Source organism: Astatotilapia calliptera, chromosome 7 (genome assembly GCF_964374335.1).
Source record: "Astatotilapia calliptera chromosome 7, fAstCal68.1, whole genome shotgun sequence".
Lineage (NCBI taxonomy): Eukaryota > Metazoa > Chordata > Actinopteri > Cichliformes > Cichlidae > Astatotilapia > Astatotilapia calliptera.
Window position 1 is genome coordinate 64530736 of NC_137428.1, and position 27524 is coordinate 64558259.

General features: G+C 41.4%; 2 protein-coding genes across 3 annotated transcripts; one reads left to right on the forward strand and one right to left on the reverse strand.

Annotated features, from left to right (window-relative positions):
- Positions 1–409: 409 nt before the first annotated feature.
- Positions 410–15383, forward strand: LOC113024975 (immunoglobulin superfamily member 22). The gene is given in 29 exon segments (XM_080303309.1): positions 410–503; positions 739–1028; positions 1384–1438; positions 1652–1788; positions 3092–3191; positions 3301–3353; positions 3610–3688; positions 3691–3776; positions 4018–4143; positions 4231–4314; positions 4317–4380; positions 4690–4745; positions 4747–4824; positions 6682–6782; positions 7429–7778; positions 8564–8688; positions 8802–8943; positions 9251–9460; positions 9636–9941; positions 10113–10334; positions 11002–11094; positions 11097–11311; positions 11378–11538; positions 11540–11598; positions 11780–11890; positions 11893–11978; positions 11980–12061; positions 12137–12285; positions 12423–15383. Coding segments are annotated over 29 exon segments (3933 nt in total). The 3' UTR covers positions 12642–15383.
- On the reverse strand, positions 14954–26802 carry tmem86a (transmembrane protein 86A). Of its 2 annotated transcripts, none has more exons than XM_026176460.2 (4): positions 26738–26802; positions 25572–25867; positions 19855–20119; positions 14954–19557 (listed from the first exon to the last, which is right to left on the reverse strand). In XM_026176460.2, exons 2-4 carry the CDS (start codon positions 25590–25592, stop codon positions 19130–19132), a joined length of 714 nt encoding a protein of 237 aa, XP_026032245.1. In that variant the 5' UTR covers positions 25593–25867; positions 26738–26802; the 3' UTR covers positions 14954–19129. The 2 variants fall into 2 exon arrangements, with proteins under 2 accessions (XP_026032245.1, XP_026032249.1); XM_026176464.2 differs by having other exon boundaries at positions 25572–25704; positions 26738–26769.
- Positions 26803–27524: the final 722 nt, after the last annotated feature.

Below are 27524 nucleotides of genomic sequence, written 5' to 3' on the forward strand. Positions count from 1 at the left end.
ACACACACCCAATCACCACAGGAAGAGTGTGCTAAATGCAACCGGCACACTTTTATATAGACCTAAACACATTCAGGTATATAAGCATGAGCACAGGGCTAGCGGTTCTTCCGCTTGTCCTATTAAGTCACAATATAGGATATTAGCTGTATCACTGTATCAGTTGGAAAGGATGTGCCTTTGTCCCCTCTTATCCACTAGAGTTAAATGATGTTGCACCTAACCCCACGGAAGTGGGAGCCCAATATCTGCCATTTGCAAAACTATACTTTCACATCTCTATTGGTGTCTACTTAAAGCCAGGTGCAGTTCACCTCACCTTTACATCACTATCATCATACTATCAGAGCTCCTCCAGACCTCCGGGGTCAAAGCAGAGCACACAGAACAGCACATGTGAGAGAGGCAGATGACCTCTTCCTGCAGCTCGTCCACCTTCACCTCCTCCATGAGCTCCACCAAGTATCCTAAGGTGGCTCAGGGCTTGGCAAGGAGCGCAGAGGGTAGGGATCTTGCATGCAAGGAGATCCTCCTTCATTCTGGCATTCTTAGCGCTAAATCTTTGGTATTATGAGACAGGCAAGGAAGGACTATCTAAAAGAGCTGTCTTTGCTATAAGCAAAAGCAGCATAATTAACTAACATCAATGATTAGCTTCAACAACCATGTCAAATCCCCTAATGTAGAGCGCAAAAATAAAGTTTATTACCTACTGCAGACTTCTCAGCACTTAGTCAGGCCTCCGTTCTTTTTTCTCTTCTCCTTTCAAAAAAAAGGAAAAAGAAACAATTGTGCACTTAGGTTGCCTGTTTGTACAATATTCTGATAGTCTTACTGTGGATGTACTTGACTCACCTTTAGAGCACTCTGGAGTTCAATGTAAGACCTCTGCTGTGGTGGAGTCCTTCAACCAGGTACAAAAATCCCCCCAAATCCCAGAGGGAGAGTCTGTCCCAGATTTTGAAGTGAAGCTACGGCCCATCACTGCCCAAGAGGGTGAGGTGAACCATTCTTTTCATTCCACAACAGCTTGAAATTTTACAAAATGCCCTTTGCATCTTGCAGAATCTCTCCTCACATTATATTGCAAGCAAGTGCCCTTGAGACTATAAGAAAAGCGTGCACCAGCCAAATTTAGACACTTGCCCATGATTTGCCTGGAAACACTGGATGACACAAACAAAACTCTACTGGGAAACAAAAGTTTCATGTGATGTGAAAACTTTAGGTAAACATTTTTTCTTACTGAGCGAAGGTACTGTGGGCTGCATCTGATAAAAGTCCTAACAAAGACCTCACCAAGGACAGAAATACTGTGATAAAGACTTTATAGTTCTCATCACCTCTATTGAAAAAGCATTTGCTGCTTATGCTGAATACCAGTGCCTTTTTAGCATAAAATCTACGCGTTTTAATCTGATTCACTCTACCTCTACCTGTAAATTATAGATTAAGAGAGCTGCAGAAGTTCGCCCATCACAATATGCAGAATACTGCAGAGTAGCCAGGCTATTATCATTCATGGAATGACCCTACAGCTACTTGTCTCAAAAGGAAAGCAGAAAATGATGATCCTAAATCATTTAATGTTATGGCAACTGTTATAGCAAAATATAAATCTTAACCTGATCTGTCTTTTTGTCATTCATAGGTGACAATGCTGCATTCAAGGCAAATGTGACTGGGAATCCACAGCCCAGTGTGAGCTGGGAGCGAGCTAGTGGGTTCCCACTGTCTGTGGCAACAAAATCTTCCCATGACAACATCGACAAACAGCATATACTGAAGGTTTGACACTGTAAAACTACATGAGTTACCCTTGCCTAATTGAAATTTGATCTACAAAATACTAGTTAGACCTGCCATGATGTATGAAAAAAGGACCGGAGGCAGATCTGGAGGTCGCAGAGGTAAAGATGTTAAGATTTTCATTAAGAGTGACTAGGATGGACAAGATAAGAAATGAATACATCAGAGGTTCAGCTCAGGCTGAATGGTTTGGAGACAAAGTTAGAGAAGTGTGTCTGAGATGGTTTGGACATGAGCGGAGGAGGGATTGTGATATATTTGACCAGGATGTTACCAGGCAGGAGGAAAAGAGGAAGATCGCAGAGAAGATTCGTGGATGTAGTGAAGAGGGACATGCAGACTGTTGGTGTGACAGAGGAGAATGCCCTAGAGATAGGATAAGATGGAGGCAGATGATGGGCTGTGACAACTCCTAAAGTGAGCAGCTGAAAGTAGAAGAAGAAGAAGATTAAATTTCCCCCTTTTTATGTGATATTTTAAAACATTAAGGGATTTTGTTCACTGTCATTGTGTTGCTGCTGACTAATGTTAAGCTTGTGTTATATCTGATGAGCATCCCTGTTTAATTTTAGTCATCTAACACTATACATGTAAGTAGTATTTACTGTAGCTTTGCATGTACTTGTGTACTCTGTTTTCTCAAGTTTTTCACTGAATGTTACTCTATTGACAAATAAATCATGCCATTATTTTTTTTAAGTTAAGACTGTAATTTCAGCATCATTATCTGGAAGTGTGAATTCAGGGTTTAGGGTATCTAGTAAAAATGTGTTGCTTTAAAAGGTGAAATACTCTTTCTGGGCATGGTATCTCTGTACAGCCTATCATTTAGCTGAACAGCTCCCCGTTTTGGTGCTGTCAAGTGAGATGACACACCATGCATCATGAGGAAAAGTAGATAGGACGGGGGAAAAAACTCTCACTGAACCTTTTATCTATAACCACTCCACAGTGGATTTAGTGCTTTCTCTGTACCAGCCGGGGAGCTTAACTGAAGCTTAAATAGCTATTATAAAGCAATTAACTTGTGGGTGCTGACATATGCATCTCCCCTTGCCATCTGTTTCTCTGGTAAGGGATGACTGTTAAGTTCCAATACTGTGTGTTGAGGAGTTATTCCTATCATGCCACTGCCTTCTACTGCTTAAAATGAGTACTGCAGTGGGATAAAAATGACCTGAATGACAGTGTGACAGTTTGAAACGTCTCACTGTAACTAGACACGTTGCTTTTTCCTTCATTAGTCATTTACCTAATGTCTAATACCTTCTCTCCAAATTAGATCAAAAATCTGACCTTGGAGGATGCCGATGTCTACAAGTGCACTGCCTCCAACAAGCACAGAGATGCTGCCTTCTCCATATCACTCAGTGTTACAGAAAGTAAGCCAGCCATATCGTACAGCATGGGTTGTTTGGAAGCCATCAGCACAGTTTGCCTCCAGTTTTCTCCTAGTGCCACAGGTGAAAGTTGCTTTCTCTTTGTTTCCAGAACCACCAATGGACTTCAAAAAGATGCTGGAGGAGCAGCAGGAGCACACGCATGTTGTCTAATACTAGCTGTGACACTCCTAGAACCTGTCAAGGTGTGATGGAGCACTCTCTGATCAATTGCCAGATATATGTTTTTGCATGTATCCAGAAATACCCACAGGACAAGATCTAAAGAGTTTCTGGTGGGACTGAGGAAGATTCTTTTCAGCTACTATCGCACATATTCCTATTCTATGTCATGCATGCAAACAAGCATAGTATATACCTGTATAACTGCTTCCTGTGTAACATATTTCTTCTTTTGCAGAGGTATGGAGAAGAGAAGAAGAAGCCACCTACAGAGGAGGAGATGTTAAAGATCCTGGCTGGAGCTGACAAGAAGGACTGGGGGGGATCTGTGCCAAGTATGGCTTCAGCAACATCAGAGGCATTCTCAAGAAGTTCAAGGAGATGAAGAAGAAAGTGGAGGTGGAGGTAGACCTGTGATGCAGAGAGCTTGCACACATGACACAGGATCAAATAAAGATGAACAGGTTTGGGATATGATATTTTAAAAAAAAAAACAGCTTAAAATAGAGCAAGGGAGAACTGAGAAAAGTTTACACAACTTGGCGACAAAGTTAAGTTAGTAAAGCAAAAGTCAGCTGATGTGAAGATGGGAAATAATTCAAAATGTCATTATTTAAGTATTTCTACATTTGATATGTTTTACAAGATGGTGCGTGTCTTGAAGCCCATCACTGCCAAAGTTGACATCGTGTTCAACACTGTCTTGGAACTGAAGGATCCAAACATCAGGATCAGTGGTTTTTGGTAAAGCACATCAGTTTTCTGGTTCAGTGTCAAAGTCTTCTTATTTATGAATGTTACCATGACATAAACCACTTGCGATTTCTCCCCTCATCTCAGCGTTGTGCTTGCAATTCAGGGCGCAGAGCTGCAGTGGGTCCAGTACTCTCATGGGAAATATGAAGTGAAACTGATGGGAACTAAGCACATGCTATGCATTTCTATTGCGTGCACCTGAGTGACATGGGCACCTACACTCTGCAGGTTGGAGACAAGAGACTTTCGGCATGTGCAGAGTGGAACTCGGGACTCCTTCTCACTGCTCATAATACAGATTTTATTGTATTTACTGTCCCCATTTACATACTCCTTTTTACATGCTTTCTTTACATTTGTCATTACTTAACACCATGTCATATTTTATCCCCTCCATTCAGTGTCAGTATTTATTTGACCCAGAGATCAGACTTTCTCACTTAGTTCATATTACTCAAAAACCCTCATGTCAACCCCCTCCCCCCCAGATCCATAGCTAGTTGGCTTGGAATCCTTGGATATGTTTACTTGACTGATCAATAAAAACCCTTCTTGTCTTCTGCTTTATCTCATTCAAATGAACTGCTTAAAGTCGTGTCTGACTTAAAGCCAAAAAAGAGTAAATGAGCGACAGACTGCTGTGTTTGAGGTCCATCTTTCCAAGAAAACAGATCGACCCCTAATCTGGAAGGTTAGTGTAGTTAGTGTGTAGTTCAGGAAGAGAATCATAGAATTTAATTACACTTTTACACTATCATATGATATCGCATATAGGATGAGACTGAAAATGCTTTTTAAAGATAGTTTCCTGAATTTCTTAACATCTCAGTTACTCTGTCTGTGAAGGTTCTCAGTCATCCAGGTCATCGTAGTCAAAGGAGCTTGCAAAGAAAAGCGTCTGGACTTCTTTAAGTTGCTTGAAGACGTTTCACCTCTCATCCGAGAAGAAAACGACTACAAGAAGACAGCTCCTTGGAGGACAGGACCAACTTCACACCCGATCAGATCTGCACACTGTTAGACCTCTGCCTCACCACTACATATTTCAAATACAACGAAGGCTTTTACAGACAAAAACATGGCTGTGCCATGGGCTCCCCCGTGTCACCTATTGTAGCCAACCTTTACATGGAGGAAGTGGAAAGGAAGGCTCTTGGCTCTTTCAAAGGAAGAGTACCCAGCCACTGGTACAGATATGTGGACGACACCTGGGTCAAAATCAAGACACAAGAAGTGGAATCCTTCACTGCGCACATCAACGCTGTGGATAAGAACATCAAGTTCACCAGGGAAGACACAAAGGACAACTGTCTGCCTTTCCTGGACTGTGCTGTGCACATTGAAGAGAACGGCAAACTCAACATCGAAGTTTACCGGAAGCCCACACACACGGACCAGTACCTCCTCTTTGACTCCCATCACCCTCTGGAACACAAACTTGGAGTAATCAGGACCCTACACCACCGGGCAGAACATGTTCCCTCTAAGCCTGAAGGGAAAAAGAAGGAACACACACATGTAAAGGAAGCACTCAAAACGTGCGGCTATCCTAAATGGGCGTTCTTAAAGTCAGCAAAGAGGCACAGAAAAGAAGACCAGACACCAGCGAGGGAGGATAAGAAGGACAGACGCAACAACATTGTCATCCCCTATGTAGCCGGTGTATCAGAGACACTCAGGAGAGTTTTCTCCAAGCATGACATCCCAGTGTATTTCAGACCCAGCAACACGCTCAGACAGAAACTGGTTCACCCGAAAGACAAAACGCCAAAACACAAACTTAACAATGTGGTGTATGCTGTACAGTGCAGCGAGGAATGCTCAGACCTCTACATTGGAGAGACCAAACAGCCACTTCACAAGCGCATGGCACAACACAGAAGAGCCACCTCCACAGGACAAGACTCAGCAGTCCATCTGCATCTTAAGGATAAAGGACACTCTTTCGAGGATGCCAATGTTCACATTTTGGACAGAGAGGACAGATGGTTTGAAAGAGGAGTGAAAGAAGCATCTATGTCCACTGTGAGCGACCATCTTTGACGACACCAACTCTCTGCCATCTATAATCTATAATCCAGTTTTGAGATCCCTTCCCAGACGCCTTAACGCCCACTCACATCCTGGGCCATCTGACCTCAGGAATTCGCATGATAAGGTGGGGCCAGGTTTCACAATGAACTCACCCGAAACTCTGGCTGATTGGGACCCACGCCCAGTTTCCCACCTTGGCTCAGGGAATTAGAGGATCATCAGGGGGTCCTTTTGTCCCTCTGTGGGGGGAAACTCCCACTAGGTTTATATCTGGGACTCTCCACCATTTGACCTTAGAACTGAAGAAGCTTCTCGGATGAGAGGTGAAACGTCTTCAAGCAACTTAAAGAAGTCCAGACGCTTTTCTTTGCAAGCTCCTTTGACTATCTCAGTTACTCCAAAAAAAAGGAACCCACAGATACAGCATACTGCCATTGTTTGAGGAAATATAAAACACTGGAACATAATGTGGAAATAGTTTTCCCAGAAGTGTTTTTTGTTTTTGCAGGTAAAGGAAAAGGGGAGGGAAAGAGATGAAAAGTCTGATGTCTCTCTGTATGAGGATGACCTCACCTACACCTTAAAGATTAAGGATATGAAAGCCACTGACACTGGAAACTAAACAATCAGCACTGGAGACCTCACTGCCACCTTGCTGCTTTTTATTTGCCAACACGAAGAAAAAAAACTAGTTTGTCTTGTTTTTGTTGTTTTGTTTTTCCCAACAGAGCTGTCTTGTTGGAGCTAATATTTCTAGGGAAACAAACCTTCACAGTTGAGATATGAGCTGCCACTGCCTTGTTTTCCTCCCCTGAGATTAGAAGCTTCGCTCCTTCGTAGCTATGCAAAACAACATCATCTTCCCTGTTTTTCAAATGAAGATGTATGGGGAGTGCAATAAATCCTCCCTCCTAGTGCTCAGTTGAAAGTAATCCAACCAAATCCCTGCTCACAACAAGCTCATTTATTACAGCTCTGCCTAACAAGACATTTACTTGCCCAAGGTGCAAGTTGGGGCATGTAAATATCTTTACAAGGACACGTGGCTGTCCTCTGGGTTTGGACCAAGAGAAGCATAGCAATTGAGGTTGTGTTAATTATAGTTATTCATGAATATGAGTACGCTCTATCTTTTTTTTTCTGGGACTGAATATAAAGAACAAGCCTAATAAGTGCAAGAGCATTTAAATTCTGTTCATACTTTCACCTTGTAATCATCAGTGTCTGTGCTTCTACTTCTAAAATTACTAAAACTTTGTAAGTGTAGTATGCTAATAAAGTCCACATTAGCGCTAAAGTGCCTCTCTTATTTTCATTCTTCCTCTGTTTTAATTCTATATAGGCATTCCCATCAAGTTTACCAGAATGTCTGTGTGCATGAGAGAAGCACAGCCCGCCTGGAGTGTGAGATGAGCTCCAAGGACGTGCACATTCACTGGCTGAAGGATGGGTGTGATATCACAGCAAGCGGGCGCTACATCTTCATGCGTGAGGGGAAAAGGGCTGAGGTTATTATAGAAGAGTGTCAGCTGGCTGATGAGGGAGAGTACTCTGTTGTCTGCACTCAGGACAACGATGCACACGAATATGTCAAGTCTGCTAAAGTCACTGTGGCTGGTAAGAATTCTGCTCTATAGAGAAAAAGAACCCTTAAATTTTCTTGGACTATAAGGTGAAAGTGCATGTGTTCCTCCACTGATCAAACAATGCAGTAAACTGCAGTTACAGCAACAGAGAAATAGAAAAATAGCACAGTGCTGTTCAGAACAAAACAGAGTGTCAGTGCCAAAAAAGATGCTTTGTGGAAACAAAACACAGGCCTATTGTGTGTATTATTATAGTACTGCACAGCCACAGAGTAGTGGTGAGAGTAAGTGCTCCAACTGTTGAACTGTTAGCCACAGATTCCTATCAGGCAAGCACCCGGTGCTCTCCCTTGCAACACTGCAGTAGAAAGACTTGCGAGTATGGCGATCTATCTTCTTCACTCTTGTGTAACTTCCCATATTCTTTTGTCTCTCCCTTGTTGCACTCCCACACATCCTTCCTCCTCTTTCAGGCTGTTACCCCTGCAGAATTTTTATCTGAGCAGACTCCACCATGTTCACAAATTGCTTACTGCTCTCAAATTCTGTAAGTATGTTTTACAATAGTCATGCTCGTGACTTCCACCTTTCAGCTTCTGACAATAAGATGGATCATTTTGGATGTAAAATACTACTAGCATATTTTAGAGAGTAAAATGGATGTTTCTTTTGCAGATTTCAGCTAACGTTTTTGAATCAGCCAAAGCCAAGGCAATGGAAAAAACTGTAAAAATCTAACAACACAGCATAACTGATTAATAATTAATTCTATGAATGTTAATTCTCTCTAAGTTCTTTTTCTCTGTGTGTTGCCAGAGTGTTTTGCCTCACTGAAGAGTGGTATGTCAGATGTTCAGTGTTCGACAGGGTCCCCTGCAGAGCCGAGTGTTGTTCTTGCTGATGAGAAGGTGGATGGAGTATGGCTGAAGGATGGGGTGGAGGTAAGAGATAACGCAGAACTGGATAAAAGACTTGTTAGCTGTTAATCCTGAAATGTAAATTTGGCAATTTTTTTTTGCCTTTTTCATCCATCCTTTTGTGTTAAATTCAACAGTTTTCGAAGCTGAATGGAGTTCAGGTGGTAAAACAGGGAGCTGTGCACAAACTAATTTTCTCTGGTGTGAATGAGTCCCATGAGAGCAAGTACACATTCAGAGCTAAAGGGGCTGAAAGTGAGGCTGTGCCCAGTATTGCAGGTTAGTGCAGTGGTTCCCAAACTGTTTTGCTAGGTCCCCCTTTGTTTTACAAGAAAAATCCTCGCTCCCCCCCGAAACCCCCACGCACAAACACATCCTCCAAACACACACGCCCATGTTTTTTTTTCAAACTCCATTGTGGTTTATTTCTATGGGGAACAGCTGGGACAAATCAGACCTAATGAGACAAGGGGAAGCAAAACTAGGCACACTGCACAGGGACTTTCACAATAAAACAGGAAACAAGATTCTTTATTTGTCACATGCATAGTTATACAAGTACAATACTCAGTGAAATGTATCTAAACTTACAGCATCTGGTATTACAAAGGCAAATCAGATCCTAAGCTTACCTGGTATAAGGATGGTGTGAAGGTTATGGAGGATGAGAGGACCAAGGTGGAGAAGACAGATAATAGCACCTCATTGGTGCTTAGCAGGTGGATTAAAATAAAGGGTGTCATGCTGTATCATATGCAGATACAGTTGTTTTTTTATTTACTTTGGATGTTTACTTGATGCGTGAGAGAAGATTAGTGGCGCATTTATGCGTTGTCTCAAGAGCGACTGTGGTGCTGCTGTTACTGACGTGCAACTCATTGTGATTGGTGGATGAAATCACACAATCATATTAATTTAAAGCACTTTTTGAAATGGAGGTTTGTATTTAACTAACACATCGCTTTCTTTAGACCGCCCAAAGCCTCCTCAAGGGAAAGTTGAGTTTCTTGAGCCGTAAGAGAAGTGTATCAAGATGAAATGGAAGGCTCGAAGTGACAACGGGGGTAAGCAGGTCACCAGTTTTGTGATCGATCGCTGTATGGTAGGCAAGAGGTCCTGGAACAGGGTTGGAGAAGTGGATAGTAGCATTAATGCCTTCACTGATGATAAAGTGGAGGAGGGCCATGCATACTAGCATTGCATCAGAGCCATCAATGAAGAGGGAATGAGTGACCCTCTGGAGACAGAGGAGGCCATGGTGGAGAGCCCATAGGTGAGCACTAATCATGATCAAAATCAGCCCAAATAGGTCCAACTAGAGGTGAAAGGTAAAGAGAAATGCTTTATGGTTTACAGTTCACTGCAGTTCCACTTCATTGCCATGCTAAAAGTTTCATATCCTGGATTTGAGATGTCTATTGACATCTGTTTAAAATCCACTTATCCAGAGCCTCCAGGTACAGCATCACAGCCTCATGTGTCTAATTTAACTAAGAACACCATGACAGTGAGTTGGAGTCCTCCAGCCAGTGATGGAGGAGCTTCAGTTCACGGCTACATCTGTGAACTGAGGAGAAATAAAGGCTGCAAATCCATAAGGAGCTACTCACTGGTCAGGCTTGGAGCAGCGTGCCAAGCCAAGCAATCTCATGCGTCACTGCAAATTTTTTATTGAAATCAGTGGTACCGTTACAAGCCGAAGTGCCCATTTTAGCATTTTATCTAATAACTCCTGACTCCTAACCTAGCTTCCTTACTGATGCTACATTCACATCTATCACATTCAAGCCTTTATTACTGTTTCTAGAAACCAACTTCATGGTGTGCGGATTGGTGGAAGATATGGGGTATGAGTGACTAGTGTAAACAGGGCTGTTGCAGGCACTCCCAGCAACGTTTCTAATCCCATGCCGGCTAAAAATCCAGCACGTACGTCTTCCCCTCACAGTGTGTTGTTTATTTTCTTTCCTGAATCAGCAGGATGGAGCCCATCGGTATGTAGGCTCCCATATTGAAGCTTTGAGTTTTGAATTTGTGTCTTAACCACTTAGTCATTTGCTTTATCACCTATTTTACTCTAAATGGATACCGTGCTGTATTAAAAAAAACTTGAAATTAGCAACTTATCCAGTAATTTGGAAAATGTTTACTCAGATCAAAAATTAAGTGTAAAGTTTTGCCATTTCTAATGTATGGTTTTGCTTTTTTTATGCCCCTGTTGGCCATTAAAAAAACCTGAGCAATTCACTTTATATATGTGGAGTTTATGTTCCTTTTATTTCTGTACCTAAATATTTGATTTATTCAACAGTATACAAATTTAATTTTCCCCTGAAGCAGCTCCCGGCCTAGTGAGGAACCTGAATGTATCTGATTCCACAAACTCCTCCGTTTCTCTAAAGTGGACTCCTCCATGCCAAGGAGATGAGCCTATCAAGGAGATGCTAAGACGTGGAGGAAAGCCACTAAGATCCCTGTCTCCTGTACTGCCTTCACAGTGGTGGGACTTCAGGAGCAGATGAGGTACCACGTCCGTGTCTGAGCTGTCAATGAAAAAGGGGTGGGGGAGCCCACTGAGCTAGCAAAAGGTGTATTGGCCATAATCGTGTGGTTTTCCAGGCTGGAAAGGCAATTTGCCTTGACTTCAGCTTCACTGTAAGACTTCATCAGTGAAATAAAGTGGCTAATATTTAACAGTTGTCTTTCTCTTCAGGAGGATGTAATAACTGTACCTCGAAACACAAACCACAAACATCCAGTCAGACACATTTATATCCAAGATGGCATTCTCACCACAGGAAGACAGGTCATCACAAACACCAAGAATCACTCCCAGTCATTCACTTCTTCCACTCAGCAACTTGACTCTGGCATCTGTTCTCCTGAAGAATAACTATGGAGAGGCTCACTATAAAGTCCATGTCAAGGTTATAGGTAAGTGACGAATGCTTCATTATTTACTCCCCACTTTGTCCTTCTTTAATGATTGTATTCTGTAACAAGAAGTCACTTCAGATCCATTTTTGCTGTTTTGATAGCTTTATACAAACTTCCAGATCTGTCAAGAGAAATTTACAGTAATTTCTTCCTCTTGTTCTCCTGCTGCTGTACTCAGATGTTCCCCAACCGCCAAACAACCTCCAGTTGGTGGAGGAGATCCTGGACACAGTGGCTCTGCAATGGGATCACACCCGTGACCTGGCTGATGAGGATCAGGCAACACATTATGTACAGCTTCCTGGTTTACTGTGACCGAGTGTGTTTTCATTAGCAAGTACACTGTTACTGGACTGCTTCCAGGAAGGAAGTACTATTTTTAGGGTCACTGCACAGAATTCAGTCGGTGACAGGGATCCCTTAGATTCAAAGCAACCTTTCATCATCGCCAAGGAGAAAGGTAACAGTAGTTTATTTCTCAGTCTCAGTCACGCTCTTTACTCAGATTTATTTATGTCTGCTGTGTGTTTCCAAGAGAGCATCAACAGCCTTCAGGGGAAGGAATATGCATTACCTCAAAGTCATGTTAAACTTACTTTCCTGCTGCCGCTGAAGGACTAAGCCGTTCTCAAAGGACATGACTGCAACATGAGCTGTGCCTAACAGGGGCTGCCAACTCCACTGGTATGAAAGACATGGCTACTGATGTCAGCAACCATAATATATGTGAAGCAAAATTTAAAACATCTGTGCGTACAATCTTTGTACACACAGATGTTTACTTCTGTTGCCCACAAGTAAAAAAATTCTCCCCTTTGTAGGCTTGCTGGTATCAAGGGGAATCCATGATCTCTGATTCCACTCACTTTTGGCACCGCACAGTTAATGGAGTGTGCACTCTAGTCATCCCCACTTGTGGAGCTCAAGACAATGTAGAATACACTCTGGTGCTGGAAAACCCTCTGGGGATGGTCAAGTGTACCTGTAACCTAGTAGTGTATGGTAGGTTCTACAATGAGAGAGGGTGGAGAGTGAAATAATTAATAATTTATAATGATATTACCTTACTAAATATATATCTATATGTTAGGACTTTCAGATAAAGATGACAAGGGTCTGCTGGAGAGCTTCCTGACTAATCAGAAAAACAAAGAGATGCTTATTTTGGAAGGAGTCTTCTATAATTGGCCACTTCACTTGTTCTTACATTGCTGTTGGCATTTTCACTCATTTTGGTTTGACTAAGTTCTGTATATCACTGATTATAACTGTTAGGCATGTTGTAGTTTTCTGTTTTCATTTTTTTCAATTCTGGTAATACTTTTAGCAAACACTAGAGGTCAGACTCTCACTCTTCCTTCAGGAGTGGCTAAATGTTTGGTATGTTTGGGGGTTGCTCGTCATTAGTCAGCTCATTCAGCCAGAGAGATTGTCTTTTATCTTTAGCTCACAAATGCTTTTCTGTCTTAAAAATAAGAAAGAAAGAAAAGAATAGAAAAAAAATGTTTTTTTCTTCCTCCTTATAGGTGTCCAGTTCTTCCAGAATAGCTTGTTTCACGGGACTCCGCATCAGGCCACCTATTTAAAAAAAACCCTCCAGTTTGTTGCTCTAGTTTTTGTGTGACCTTAAGATTCAAACGAAACTAAGTTAACTCACGGTACATGTTGCACCACATCCACAACAGACAATAGTGTGAGAATAGTTTTCTGCCAATTATGCAAAAGGCCACAATTTAAAGCTCACTTATCCCCATAGCTTACTTTGCGGATCTGTATCATGTAATTACAATGACCTGTGCTTGAAGGCAGGCTGGAGCCGTTGTCAGATATCTTTCTTTTCTTGCACACCCAGCATTGCTTGGCGTATTGGACTGTGCTTTAAAAAAACAAAACAAAAATCAAAGTTGCCTCAAGATGCATTTCAAACAAAAACAAGAACTTGTGTACCTCAAAGTGCTACAGGGCCTCAGGTACAACTACATTTTTAGGACAGTCTGCACGGATCCGTTTTCACTTCTTCGTTTTTGGTTGTCTTTTGTTTTGGGGTTTGTTTGGCTTTGGGTTTTTTTGCTTAGTTTTTTGTGTCTTTTGGCCAGTGACACCAATCTGCAGCCGATTTGAGGTCAGGTGATCAACTTTGCATGCCAGCTGCTTGGCCACTGCTTGCATGCTAACTTACTGTATTGCCTTACAATGCAATGCCTGTATAAAGGATGTGTATGAATCCAACAGATTCTACTTTCAACCATAACGTCCACTTAGCCACAGTGTTATCCATTCCTTTTAAATCCAGTGCTTTAAAAAATACCAGATTACTTTTAATCTGCATATCCGACAGTCTCTTTAAAAGACATTACCTCAGAGTGGACTGCTGCTGCTTGAGACTGAGTGTGGTCTGGTAAGGAGCTGTCAGCCTGACAGAGAGGGGTTACAACCCCTCTCTGTCCTTGCGTCACTATTGCTGGCGCCCACAACTCCATTTGTATAGACCCACCAGAGGACTGGCAGTCAGACTGCCAGGTTCAAATCAATTAAGCACCAAAAGGCACTAAACTGACGTCACAGGTACCTTCCGTTTCTCCCCTATTCAGCTAAGCCACAATAAAGTTGAAATACCGTGGAGTGAAACTTTGAATGGTTAGTCTCGGCATTTCAAAGAAACTAAAGGCTGCTGCGCTCAAACGGAACTTGATTCTTGTGCATTTCTAATAGATTTCTTTGATGTTTTATTGCATCACATTTTCATTAATGTGATTAAGTTTTTTTTTTTTAAAAAGGACTTTCTTCACTCTTCAGGAGTGACATTATTTCATCAGTTTCATGTATATTTCTTGTCTCACGAGGTCTGTTTTTATAAGGGCCATAAAAGAGATACTTTATTTCTTAGAAGACTGGACTTCTTTGATGGCAAGACTTTGGCTGCAAATGAATGGGACACATTTGAAAAGAACTGGCACGGATTCAGCAAGACAAAATTCTTAAGATGTCTGTGTGCATGTTGAGGAAGAAAATACAGACAAGGTAAGGTAACAGGAAGCTGAAATGGAAGAGAAACAGAGAGCCTTGTCGGTAGAACTCTGAGTTTTCACAGGGTTAACTGCTGTTGAAAGCACATTTCCCTCGGCCAGACAATACTGCACAGCAGCTACTAGAACAGAGCTCTCTGTTGTCCTCCAGTTCATTCTGTCTGTAATGGCACTTTACTGCTGAGGACCATCAGCTTCAGTAGAAACACAAAAAAACCAAAGAGTTATAAACATCTGCTGACATTTTCAATGCAGTGATCCTAGGAAACAAAAACAAAACAACAACAACAAAGAAAAAACAAAAAAAAAAACAAAACACATTTTGCTGAACTTGCATTGTAATTGCATTTATTTCTCCAATAGTTATTCACATTCATAGCAGTTTCACTACAGGGAAGAAACTATTTCATCTCTACAGTCATGAAAGAAAGAAATCACAATAAAGTGAAAAAATCAAGGACAACAAGGTAAAGCACGTCATTGAATTAAAAGAAAAGTGAAACATTCTTTCAATAAACGGAATTCAAATTCTGCGTTGCAAGGGACCTTAAAACAAGAATTAAATAATCTGTGGGAAACAAATTTGGCTTTTCCCCACATTGACAGGCAAAACATTTTGGGTTTTCATTTTCTGCAAATGAAAGGATAACACTTTAAAAAAAGATTTATACATCAAGGTAAGTAACACTTAATTAAAATGAATGTCTTTTAAAGAAAACACATGATTCTCACATGCTGATTTGTCACTTTCAAAACACTAACTTTTCGAGAAAAAATGAAAGGAAAAATGAGCATATACTTTAGAGGATACAGTACACAATAATCCTTTGTTAATAACACTTTCACTGCTAGGTTTAAGGAGAGATCAACTGGCCTTACTTTGGGTACAGAAAAGTGCAGAATATGGGGAGGGGGAGGGGGGTAATTTTACAAAGATGTTTATTTCCACATATTTCTCTTAAGCTCATACTGATGTTGCAGGGCTGTCAGCTGTAGTAAAAAACAAAACAAAAAAACATTGGTGTTGATGTGGAGGAGTCACATCAGCCCACTAGTCATGCATGATAAATATACAAACTTTACAGCTATCCGTTTTGAATGAAACCCACTTCGTAATCATGAGCACAGTGCATTAGCAGCAAAGTCTTCAAATCAACAATCACAAGAAACAACAGCAAAAAGAATTCAGCAAGAAAACTTCTAATCAAAGAAAAGTGCTAACCTATTCAGAGGACCAAGTGAAACCACAGGACTCACTGTGGAGACCTCTGACAGCTCTCTCTGGTCCCTTTTATATGCGCACACAAAGCTTTGAACAACGGGCCGTTGACAGACTAAGGTAAACTGATGCGCCTGCTGGCCTGCCATCTGTGGGGGAACAGGGTGGTAGCTAACAGCTTCCCCTCTGTGTCATATTTCACCTTGTAATCTAATTCAAGCTACAATATCACCCAATAATAACCTTCGTCCTCAATGAAAAAGCTAAAAGCAATCCTGCACCAGTGGTGGTGGTGGTGGTGGGGTGGGGGGGGGGGGGGGGGGTGGGGGGGAAGAGAGATTTCTGTCACCTGTGAAACAACAACAGCTGGTTTGACACATGAGAAACCTCTAATGTTGACAAGTTCCACTCAGTCAAATGAGTTCAGTTTTGAATTATAATTTAAGCTTGGTTTCTGGAGCCCAAATCAAATAAAAGCAGATACTTTAGAGAAGAAACAGTTTGGCCAAGAAGAAATATTTCAAAAATAAATGCTCTGTACTGTAGGAACAACAGTCAGGAGGCTTTGTGTAGCAAAGGACAAAGAAGGAGGTGCCCACAGAAATTGCCCACATAGTAAGGATGAGTAAGACTGCTTGACTAAGTCCCTGCATGGTTTACTTGAGGCCACGTACTAGAGTCTGTGTTGGCTAGCATCTCTACTTGCACTCCACTTTCTTTTAAGACTGCTATCAAGCTTCGGTGGACGGCTTTTAGCACAAAGGCGGCCGATATTAATTGTTGACAGAACGTGCTCCATCGGTGATGAAAACAGGGAGAGAACTGCAGAGTCAGAGTCTGCAGTGCTGGGAGGACAAATTAAAACACGCAACAGAAGAAAAGTGGTCACACGACCAGACTGATGGAACATTTCTGACTGACAAAGCAGAAACATTGTGCTGACAAGCATAGTGACAGGCTGAAAGAATATTGAGGAACTTTCTGGCAAAGCAGTAGTCAAGAATAGCCACTTGTGCCAAGTGTCTTTCTTGGTCAAAGCAAAACTGCGATACTGATATTGATAAAAACCTTGATGACAGTCAACACCATTGTCTGCCTGCAGATCTGTCATGGTGGCTAAGGTGATGCCTAAACACCTTTTGAAGTGTTTGAATGTGTGTGGGGTTTTTTGTGGTATGTTTTGTTTTTGTGCGCATGTAGCTGCTGACAGCTGTTGGGGTCAATGACCCAGCAGAAGAAACCCATAACATGGGCTTGTATTTTTCCACGGTTGCTTCATAAACAATATATACACAGCATCACATCTGAGAGTTTCATTATTAAACTAGCCTAAAGTTCTTAACTGACAGTAGATCTGCAGTCTGTTACAAAGCTGCAGTTCTGAAGAGGCGATGGGCATGAAGATGGTTTTAAGAGCATTGTGATAATACAATAAAAATACCCAGTAGTGTGTGTACTTCATAGAAACTCTGTTGGTTCACAGCATTTCGGGCCTCGAGTTGGTTCTGATTTGCCACAAGAACACACAGATGTTTAAGCAACAGCTAAGAAAAAAAAAAAAAAAAAAAGCAGTGTACGCACTCTCACACATATGCAGACGCTCAAAAACACGTGCAAGTGTAGACATCTGAAGAAAAAGTTGCAGTGTAATTCTTAAATATTCAGTAAGACACTGAGTTTTAAAATAAAATAAAAATTGCAGGGGACAAAACAAACGAGAGGTGAGAAGCAGAAATATGTAAGAGATGAAAGACAAAATAGGAGCCAGCCTGTTAGGGATTAGCTGTGGTGGATTTTGCAGGATTAAAGCTGATGAAGTGTCCTGTGAGAGGGAATTATTGGGAATAATGGGATAACTGTTTCCTCACATGACATGCCAGTTCCCTTGTCTTCCCTATTTTTTTCCCCATTTTGGTTTTTCAGTTTGTTTTGGCTGCCTTAAGGACAAAGCGCACACTTTTGTGCATGTATGCGTGCATTTCATTATAAGCGAGTGAGCCCTTTCCCAGGGCCCTGACAGACACACACAGAGTTGATAAACAAAAAGATTCCATCCTGTAACATAGCCCTTCTTTTCAGTCTTCATAACATTGCTATTAGGCCAAATAAGCGCATGTCAGCTGATCCATTCTAGCAATAAGATCCCCATGAACTTTTTCCAATAACTAACACAGCAGGAGCTGTGGGTGTCAGGTGTGTGTACGTGGTAACATCTGCACCTGCGTTTCTTAAAAAGCTGCTGGTGGGGAAAACAAATTCCTGGTGGACTTAACACCAAAAGGAGAAGCAGGTGCACACTACACAGCAAGTAATAATGTGTGCAGTAGTCTGCTGTGACTATGGTATTTAGTGTGTTCTCTTTGTGACAGCGGGACACTGACAGCAGTGTGAATCTCAGGAGAAAGCTAAACTTCTTCCCCATCCAACATAAATGTTCAGTCATGAAACTTACAGTACACACTGGTTTGTTGACACCCAAATTTCCCTCCCTGAATTTCAGCCTTATTGGTTTACTTTTTATCATTTTTTAAGCTGTGCATCTAGTTATTCGAGGACATCATGGAAGAAAAAAATACTTTAAAAAATACGTTGATGATGACTTATGAAAGTGTAGAGGGGCAGGATTGTTATAAATAATATCAAGGGGATGGCAGATAACGAAAACAGGTTTGGACAAGCTTTTAGAATAGCACCCTTAATTAAGGGGAATACAGAGCAACAGAGAATGGAAAAAATATGTATATGTCGGTATTAAAAAAACCCTCCCTTTTTAACAACAACAAATAACAAACTAAATGTTAAATAGTAATGCTGGACAACATAAAGCATACGTCTGTGCTGGGAGTGTGAGGTGTGTGAAAGGACTGTGTGCCAAGCGAGGTAAAAATCAAATACATCAACGCACACAGACCCCATTGCTCTCCCATACACACTCCTTGAAGGTGCCCAGTGACATGCTTCCATTAGCCAGTTAAAAGTATGTAATACTCTCTACATAGCAGGTTAATATTACTGCACTTATCACCTTTGTAACTAGGTTGAAAGCCATTCTATCTTTAGAGGAGGCAGGTAGGACTGTTGTTGGGTGAGGCAGAAGATAATACTACTGTATCTTCTTGGTTAGAGGACACATGTGAGATTACAACGCTAATGGGGCAGAAGGGTGATGTAAAGGCTGTAGTGGCCCAGCGGTGTTTGAGCACCACACTGAGATGAAGGCTGGGGGCTGGGAACCTGGCAGTGAGATGTGTCCATAATCACATGGTTTGGAGACTGCTGCAACTCATGTTCTCTTCCTGGCCACCTCCACGTCCTGGCACTCAACAGCTGACAGTGCTATGAGCATCTGGGCAGCGTAGTAGGTGGCCATGATGATGGCTCGCGAATGGGGCACAGGGAAGCAGAACTTGTTGACTGCAATGGTGAGGTCGGAGACCATGAAGAGCACGGCACCCAGGCAGGCAGACAACTTGGTCCAGGTCCACAGGTCATTCGCCAGCTGCAAACCTGCGATGGCCCTCCAGCCCATGAAACCAATTAGGGCGATGTAGACGGCCACCAAATAGGTGAAGGGGCCAGAGAGGTAGGGGTACAGCAGGATATAGCACAGAAAGGATACAGCAGTGATCACCAGCCCAGCACGCACGTTAATGGGCTTCATCCCAAAAGCAGAAGAGTAGAGTATATGGGTAATGGCAAACATCAGAAGGCCTGTAGAATATTAAATAATACATGAAATCATAATAATTAGGTTTTAATACAAGTTGCTTCCATTGAGTTTTATTTAGTCTTTCTAATGGTTCTGATTAATGTTTTCAACGGGCTCAAAAGGCCAAGAAGCCAGGGGGAGTCAGGTGATAAAACAATTCCTGAACCAGGGGTTATGTCTGTTAATATTTGATGGCTGTTTACAGAGATGTTTTTAAATGGACACACCTAGACATTTATTGTTATATGGTTGAATTACATCTGATGAGATAATTGTTAAAATGCAGAGCTTTTCCTCACCATGGACAAAGTAGCCCTGCTCCTGCCAGATGAGAAAGGCATCACCCAGAGCAGAAAAGATTAGACCAGCCAAGATCTTGCGGGCACTGGAGTGAGCACAGAGAAAGGTGAAGCCATGAGCCAGCAAAAACACCCACAGGCAGAAGATGGGCAGGCATTTGATCAAGGCGCTGAACCAAGATGGGCTTGAGGTGGGCAGCCACAGGACAAAGTATACACAGGTTGCTTTGAAGAATGGCACCAATTTAGGGCCTTCACTCTTGACCTGAAAGTAAAATGAATAGTTACATTAATAACTGAAATATAGTTGCAAATACATGTGATGCTCTTATAATCATCGACTTAACCTCTTAAGCCCCAAGCCTACCTGATGTCCTGCCTTTTGCCCCCGTATCTGGGGGCGTTGGGGCTTACGAGGTTAAAATAGATGCATTTTCTGTTTGAGCTGCATAGTGTTATATTTGTGAATAAAGGAGGGAAAAAAACAAGTAGTGAGATTTAAAACTGCTGACTTTGTGTGGCCATTAGTTTCTTGCCGTCAGCCATACGTACACGTGTCACTGAAACCAAACTTTGTGGGAAAAGGCTGTCGAAGGAAATGAGAACGCTCCCAAACTGTGACTCCTAGTAACCTTTAAATTTCTCCTTTTTGCAACTAATTTTATTATTTTGTTTTTCTTTCTCGTCTGGTTTACCTTCTTCCTCGTATATGAAGTTACTGAGAACTGTGAAGTGTAATCATCACTCAAGTTCCTCTTTCCAACTGTGTTACCAGTCATATTTATTTTTGTCCAAATAGATGAGGCACACAACACGCATACAAATCCAGAGTATGAAAAAGTTTCACAAAACCCCTGGAATGATGAGCCACCGGTGATTCTGAGAATCACTTTTGAGGCAGGCCTGTGGGATCAAAAGGCAAAAGAAAAAAGAAAGTGGGTGAGGTGGAAGGGAAAGGCACTGAGTGTGGGTTCACTAGAGGTGAGATCGCTGGACGAGAGAAGAGTATATGAATAAGGCGGGAAGAAGAGGAGGAACAATGGGTCATAGTGCAGCAAGGAAAAGTTTCAAAAGACTGGGCAAGAACTGCTGGTTTGATGTCCCAAAGGGCTATTTTACAGCGTGTTTTTTTGCATCCTACCCTGATATATTCAGTGGTAAGCAAAATGATGTAAAAAAAAACCCAAAAAAACCCCCCCAAAAAAAGCCCTGGCATGGTTGCAAAGTTCAAAAGAGAAAAAAAAGGAAAGAAAGGGCAACTAGGACAAAGAGAAAGGAAAATAAGAAGAAGCACAAATAAAGAAGCCTTAGGGGGAAAAACAAAAAAAAAAAAACAAAAAAAAAAAACAGTGAATGAGCTGGTGTACCACCATTCAGATGACAGCTGGATGTAGTAGCAGAGGAGGAGTAGGATAGAGACTGAAGGATCTTACAGTTTATTTCTGTGAAGGAAGGTAGAAAGGAACAGACCAGAAATGCACAATTCTTCAAAAAAGTAACAGATCAAATGACAGTACAGGATCAACTGAAGTGTTCAGTTTATTTTAATTCAATTTTAGTTGTATACTGCCAATTTGCAACAACAGTAGAATGAACGAGACTTATATAGCAAGGTAAACCCCTACAATATTAACTGGAAAACCCTAATGATCAGACGATTCTCTGTGCTGAAGCACGCGGAAACATGGAGAAGGAAGAAGGGGGTGAGGTTTAAGTGACCGAGTTTAGGTGACACCAAACCTACTCTAGAGTACCTGATAGACTACCAGCAGGAAAACAACAGGGATCTGATGCACAAGTTCATACAGTCATGACCATATTGAGCTAAAAGTAGGACAGCAAAATAACTATTGCCTGGGTTCTCCAGTATTAAAAGCAGGATGCTGAGAAGATCATTTGCATGTCCCCTGAAAGCATGCCAGACTAGGAAGGCACTTTGACCATTTTTCTAAATGTAATCAACAGTCTGCTTCAGGGAGGATGCAACAAACACATTACTTCCAAGGGCTTGTGTGGTGCAAGGACATCCATTGAGAACGAGACAATAGAGGAAAAAGGCAGTAATGTATCTGTCTAAATTTCCTGAATTATATGGTCTCCAGGAAAGCCCTTGCTTGGAAACAGGTTTCCATCAGGTAGATATGCCAGGAGTGTGTTTTAGCACTCAGTTAGCTATATGTTTATCCACTGCTTACATGTGTTATATGATCCTCCCAGGAGCTCTGCAGACCTACTAAAGCTTCATACACAACATTATTTGATATTGTTCCATAGTCACAATATAAGTTTTAGCTAATTATATATATATCCTTAAGATGTGATTGCAGAGTGTATGAAGATACCTAGCACACGCACACAGAGCTTCTGGATACCTAGTGGTCTGCGTGCCAAGATTGGACATTTACTTTTAAACTCACCTCTTAAGCCGCTTCAGCATATGGATTACAATACTAAAATTACCCCTGATTATTACTTCAAATTCTTGCATTATAAAGTACTTTTAGTTAGATGTATCCTGTAAAAATAAAAGTTGTTTCAGTCATTTTTCTTTGAATATTTAGGTTTCCTACCAAAATGGCCAAAAGAGAAGTAACAATACTTGCTCTGCCACTTTTTCACTCTGACAAGATTAAGATAAATTTCAGCAGTTTTGTTTTCTGCTTTCACAATACATTTAAGATTAATATCAGTCTCCTCTAGGTACAAGTGTAATGCTGTTTTCCACTGCCATCAAACCAGGGCTAGGTATATAATGGGAACTAATGCACTCCTTTCCATTATCCACTTTGCTGTACTTGTACAGTGAACCTATCTATCACATTAAGGCCACATAGGTGGCGAGGCAAGGAGACGGCCCTGGCAACACTCCCAGACTAACCGATATGAAAATTCTACTTAAAAAGCCAGGGTTGTCTTACTTTAGGACAGAGCACAAGAAAACACCACATGCCATATCTGTTACACTCCTGGGACTCAAGGATGACTTTAGGTATTCTCATTACACATATAGCAGTTAGTTCTTATTAAATAAGGTCCAGTGAAAACAGTTTACTATGCTCAATAAGGCAGTGTCAGTTTGATTTCTATCTACAGACAAGACTAATGATTGGTTTGGCACTTAAGAAAGGAAAGGAAGTTGGGAGGAAGTCAGTGACTCCTATAACCTTTAGTCTGTTCTATGCTGGGTTTGAGATATTTTTCAGTTTCGTTTTTTATTCTTTGCCATCCAATCATGGCATGTACACGCTAAACAAAATCCTTTAAGAAGGAGAAAGGCATAACTAAAATAGGATTTGAAACATTTATAACATAATCCTTTAAGTCTTCTAATACAATTAGGCTTCAATTTTGTTACAGTGTTCTATAAAAGAAGTTTCATTTTGCAGACTTAGATATGAATCCAGATTATGATAGTATCAGGAGTTCAAGTATTAATTTCTGTCATATCCTAAACAATTGCTGCTGTAATATTTCCCCACCCCCATTAAAATGTGATTGCACAAATTTTTCCATCAGGAAAGCATAATTGCTTGTGGGAATCCATAAACTGCTTTATACCAGTTTTAATGGGTTTCTTGCTCAGATGATCAGCATTGTTCTCCTGTTCAGTTTCTTGTACTTGACTGAAATTGGTGGAGTTATGTAGCACACTATCATCTCAACTGTAAACCAGTCCACTCTTATTCGTGGAGGCGTCAGTTTGTCTGTGGGAGCACTGAAGACAGGGACATTAGTGATGGCTGTTAGTCCTGTAATAGCCGGCTGTCGCCAGAAAAAAAAAAAAAAAAAAAAAAAAAGGAGAACATAATACCTCACTTAAGAAGCAAAGAAAATGAATCATTTCGTCATCATTTATCTGTCTAAATGATCACATTATAAATAAAGGATGTTTGCAAAAGTGCAGGACCATATAAAGCTGAACAGCTACACACACCTGCTCCTGTCCTCTGTTAAACAATAATACTGTTAATGATTGACTATATTTGCATGATTAGTCAATACACATCGACTGACCTTTAAAAGGCACCTCGTATCCTAAACCAAAGAAAAGACAATTTGTTCTTTCTTTTTTGTGTCCTTTTGAAGTACAGAAATATGGCGCCTCTAAAGTCTGCACAGCTGGCATGTGAGTCTTATGACAATGTTATTTCTACGAAGCATCACACAACTCTGTTTTTTCCATCTTTGAGCTGCTTTAGCTCAACAAAGATGACTTGAAGACATTTGGGGATGCAGACTAGAAAGGAATACAACCTTACTGCTGCACTGTATGACGTCTTGAGTTCCTGACGTAAGAGTAAAAACTTCAGTTTCTGATAAAAAAAAAAAACAACAAAACAAAATCCCCCCCACTGTGGGCACTGGATGTGCTGATGCCTCTACAGATGATCAATATAGCCAAAAATAAGCAAATCAAGTTAAGGCAAGCAACGTGAGTCAAAGTCTTTGGGCAGTACAGATTGGTTTCAGACTGCATGTGCTCTGCCTGTTTGAATGGTTCCTTGACATATCTAGATTTAAAAATGTTCATAGAGTCCCTTATAAGGACAACATTCTGCTCACTGTTGTAAAACTGAGTGTAGTACTGTGTTTAAAAAAAACATACCAAAGAATCAAGCAGGAACTGTTGAACTGCATCTAAGTAAAACTGAATAATAGCAGCCTCCAGTGGGACAATAATCACGTTTACTTCTGAACAGGTACTGGCAATTATCAGACACTAACACACCAATATATTATAATTTTTCAGCATCAGAAAAACAACCCTGAATAAAAGCATACATCTTTTTCTCAGCAATGTTGGGACCCTAATAGAAATAAAGGAAAACCAGGACCTGCACAGTATCTTCATCACTAAGGAAACTAGTCTGTATGGCAGGCATTCCTCCACACAGGCTTACACACCCGGGTTTTCTACAGGCCAACTTACAATGAACCGTCCTTCATGGCCCCAGCAAAGGGGGTAAAATTTCATAGCAGCTCTGCTAGAGCAAGATGATGCTCCACCTGCTTAAATTATTCATGTAGTTATCAGCTTTTTTGTCAAAATGGACGATTTCCAGGTGAGGTCCATTATTGAGCCAATAGATACGCCAAACAATAAACTCTATATAAAGCACAGCTACAACAAGGGAGATGAAAAGAAAGCCAGAATCGACCACAGCTCGGCGCATGCGTTACTGGAGGGTAAGGAACGGGGGAAAAAAAACACAAAAAAGGTCGTGGCATGACAGCTTTTTCTTTTTTGTCAGGGATAGCCTTTCGAAATTTGTGTATGTTCAATACCGAGAAGGAACAAGCGAGCAGCGTCGCTGCTGTGCCAAAAAAGGGAAACGGCTAGACGGAAACAAGAAAGTTTCTGCCTTGTGTCTGCACAAACACATACAGAGGGACACTATTTAATGACGAGAAAATGAGATAGCTGCGTGAGTTACCGCGAGCACCTGAGCGAACGGTTTTTCATTTAGCAGACGCGCTTATTTACTGGCAATTAAATAATGAACCAGAGAGCATGCGCTGGCCTTCCGAGATAAAGTATGACAAGATATGAATAACAACGAAAATGCCCCAGTAAATGCTTGAATAGCAGCTCGAGGCAGTCGACAATGCACACATTAAGGATGTTATCTTCGGAAGTCTCGTTATTGTATCACTAGCTTAACTAGCCGCTGTTTATTCCTGAATGTTTTAAATGGCCATTTGAAACTGGTACTTACCACTGTTACTGGAGAAACCATTTCTCCCTCGGTGCTGCCCGTGCCGCTTAAAAAGGATACACTGATTCGTTTGAGTCTTCTTGTTTATGTTTTACTGAGGAAGGCGAGATGCCGATTGTTTTTGTCCTCGATCCTGTGGGCGGTCCGACATCAGAGAGGCAGTGACAGGCCTTTCAGTGTTGACCAATAGGTGCAGAGACTGGTCTTAGAGGGCGGGATTAGGCGTCAGGCGACGCCCTGATAGGAGGAGTCGGGGTTCCTTTTACATACCGGAGCAGATGGCCTTTATTTACATTCTACGGAAATGGAGCTTGATTTGTCGAGCTTGGTTTTTGATTGCACATTGACAGTTCAGCGTTAATTGATCATATTGAGCGTTAGAGATGAGAAAACATTACTGCTGTATGGATGATGAATTGAAAGCTATTAAGCTATTAATAACCACTTTTCTGCCGGAGCATTTTCAACTCTGACACCTTACGCTCCTCTTTTTTTTTGTTTTAATTCAAATTCAGTTTTATTTAGTGCCAAATCACAGAAACCGCTGCTTCAATTTGCTTTAAGGTCATTGTCTCCAAACCATACGCCATGACAGGCCTCACTACTTTCTTGTCAACCTTCACTGTTGCTGCTGTCCTACTGTCACAAACCACTCTTGTCACTCCTCCCCACCTGCTCCAACCTGTGTGCGCTCCCTTCTTCAACTTTCTTGTGCACTGTCAATTGCTTTTTATGGCTGACCCCAGGTATTTAAACTAGTCCACCTTCACTACTTCTACCCTCTTGCATTTACTGTAACACCTCTCTTTCTCTAATTCACACATGTATTCTGTTCCAACTTTCATTCTCTTTTCCCTGGAACATACCTCCACCTCTCCAGGATCTTGTCCACCTGCTCTCACTACAGATCACAATCTCACCCACACTTTGAAGTCATCTATCACCCCTACCACCTCACTACAGTCTGGCTTCATACATGTTCTCCACCACCTTCACAGGCATCTCTGCGACTACTTATGTGATACCAGTTTCTCATTTTCTCTAGCTCCACAAAGCTACAGTGCAGCTTCTGATCTTCTCTACACTTCTCTATCAACACCCTCAAAGCAAACATATTTTATTTATCTATCATTTTTTTCTCCGCTTGAAGACATACTGCTACTCACCGATTGTCAACTCCCTTCTTAACCAAGCTTCCACAACCGTTTCCTAGCTAGCTAGCTGTCGTGGCTCATCAGCTTTATGCCTCTGTAGCAGGGGCGATTTTAGCCCATTTTGGGGGGTGCTTCAGCACCCCCAAAATGAATCAAAGCACCCCCAAAGATTTCTTACTTTTTTAAAAGATATTTGCTGTTTGTGGGACACACTACTAAAAATATAAAAAGCATACAGTACTTAATTGAGATGGAACATTTTAACAACAAAAGTATAGATAACCCCTCCCCCCTCCCAAAATGGTTTGTTCCAGCTCGGCTCTCCCCTGCTCTGGCTCTAGCGCCGTTGCTGTGCCAGAGCGATAGTGGCTGCAGCGGAGGGGAGGTGGAAGTTCCTTGCAGGACATATTAGCTGCATTTAACTTTCGGTTACTCTTTATATAGTTAGGTAGGGGTCAGGCCATGTTTCTTTTTAGCTGAAAAACATTACACCCAGGTAACCTGCAGTGTTGAAAACTTGTTTTCCAATGATGTTTGCTACCCTACAAACCGTCCTCCTCTGTAGTAACATCAGCGATATTTGACTGTCCTGTTGATCTCATTGAAATGTATATAGCCTATTTAAAATCTAAAACTTAACATTGTCCGTAGCCTGCCGTTGTTACCACTGTTGCTACAACTGTTTGAAATGTAATGAGAGAAACTGTTTTTTTTGTCATATGTGTATGTACCGATATTGAACCCTAACTGAAAACCTAACTAGCTAACTGACTAGTTAGTACCTTGGGTAATGTTGGAT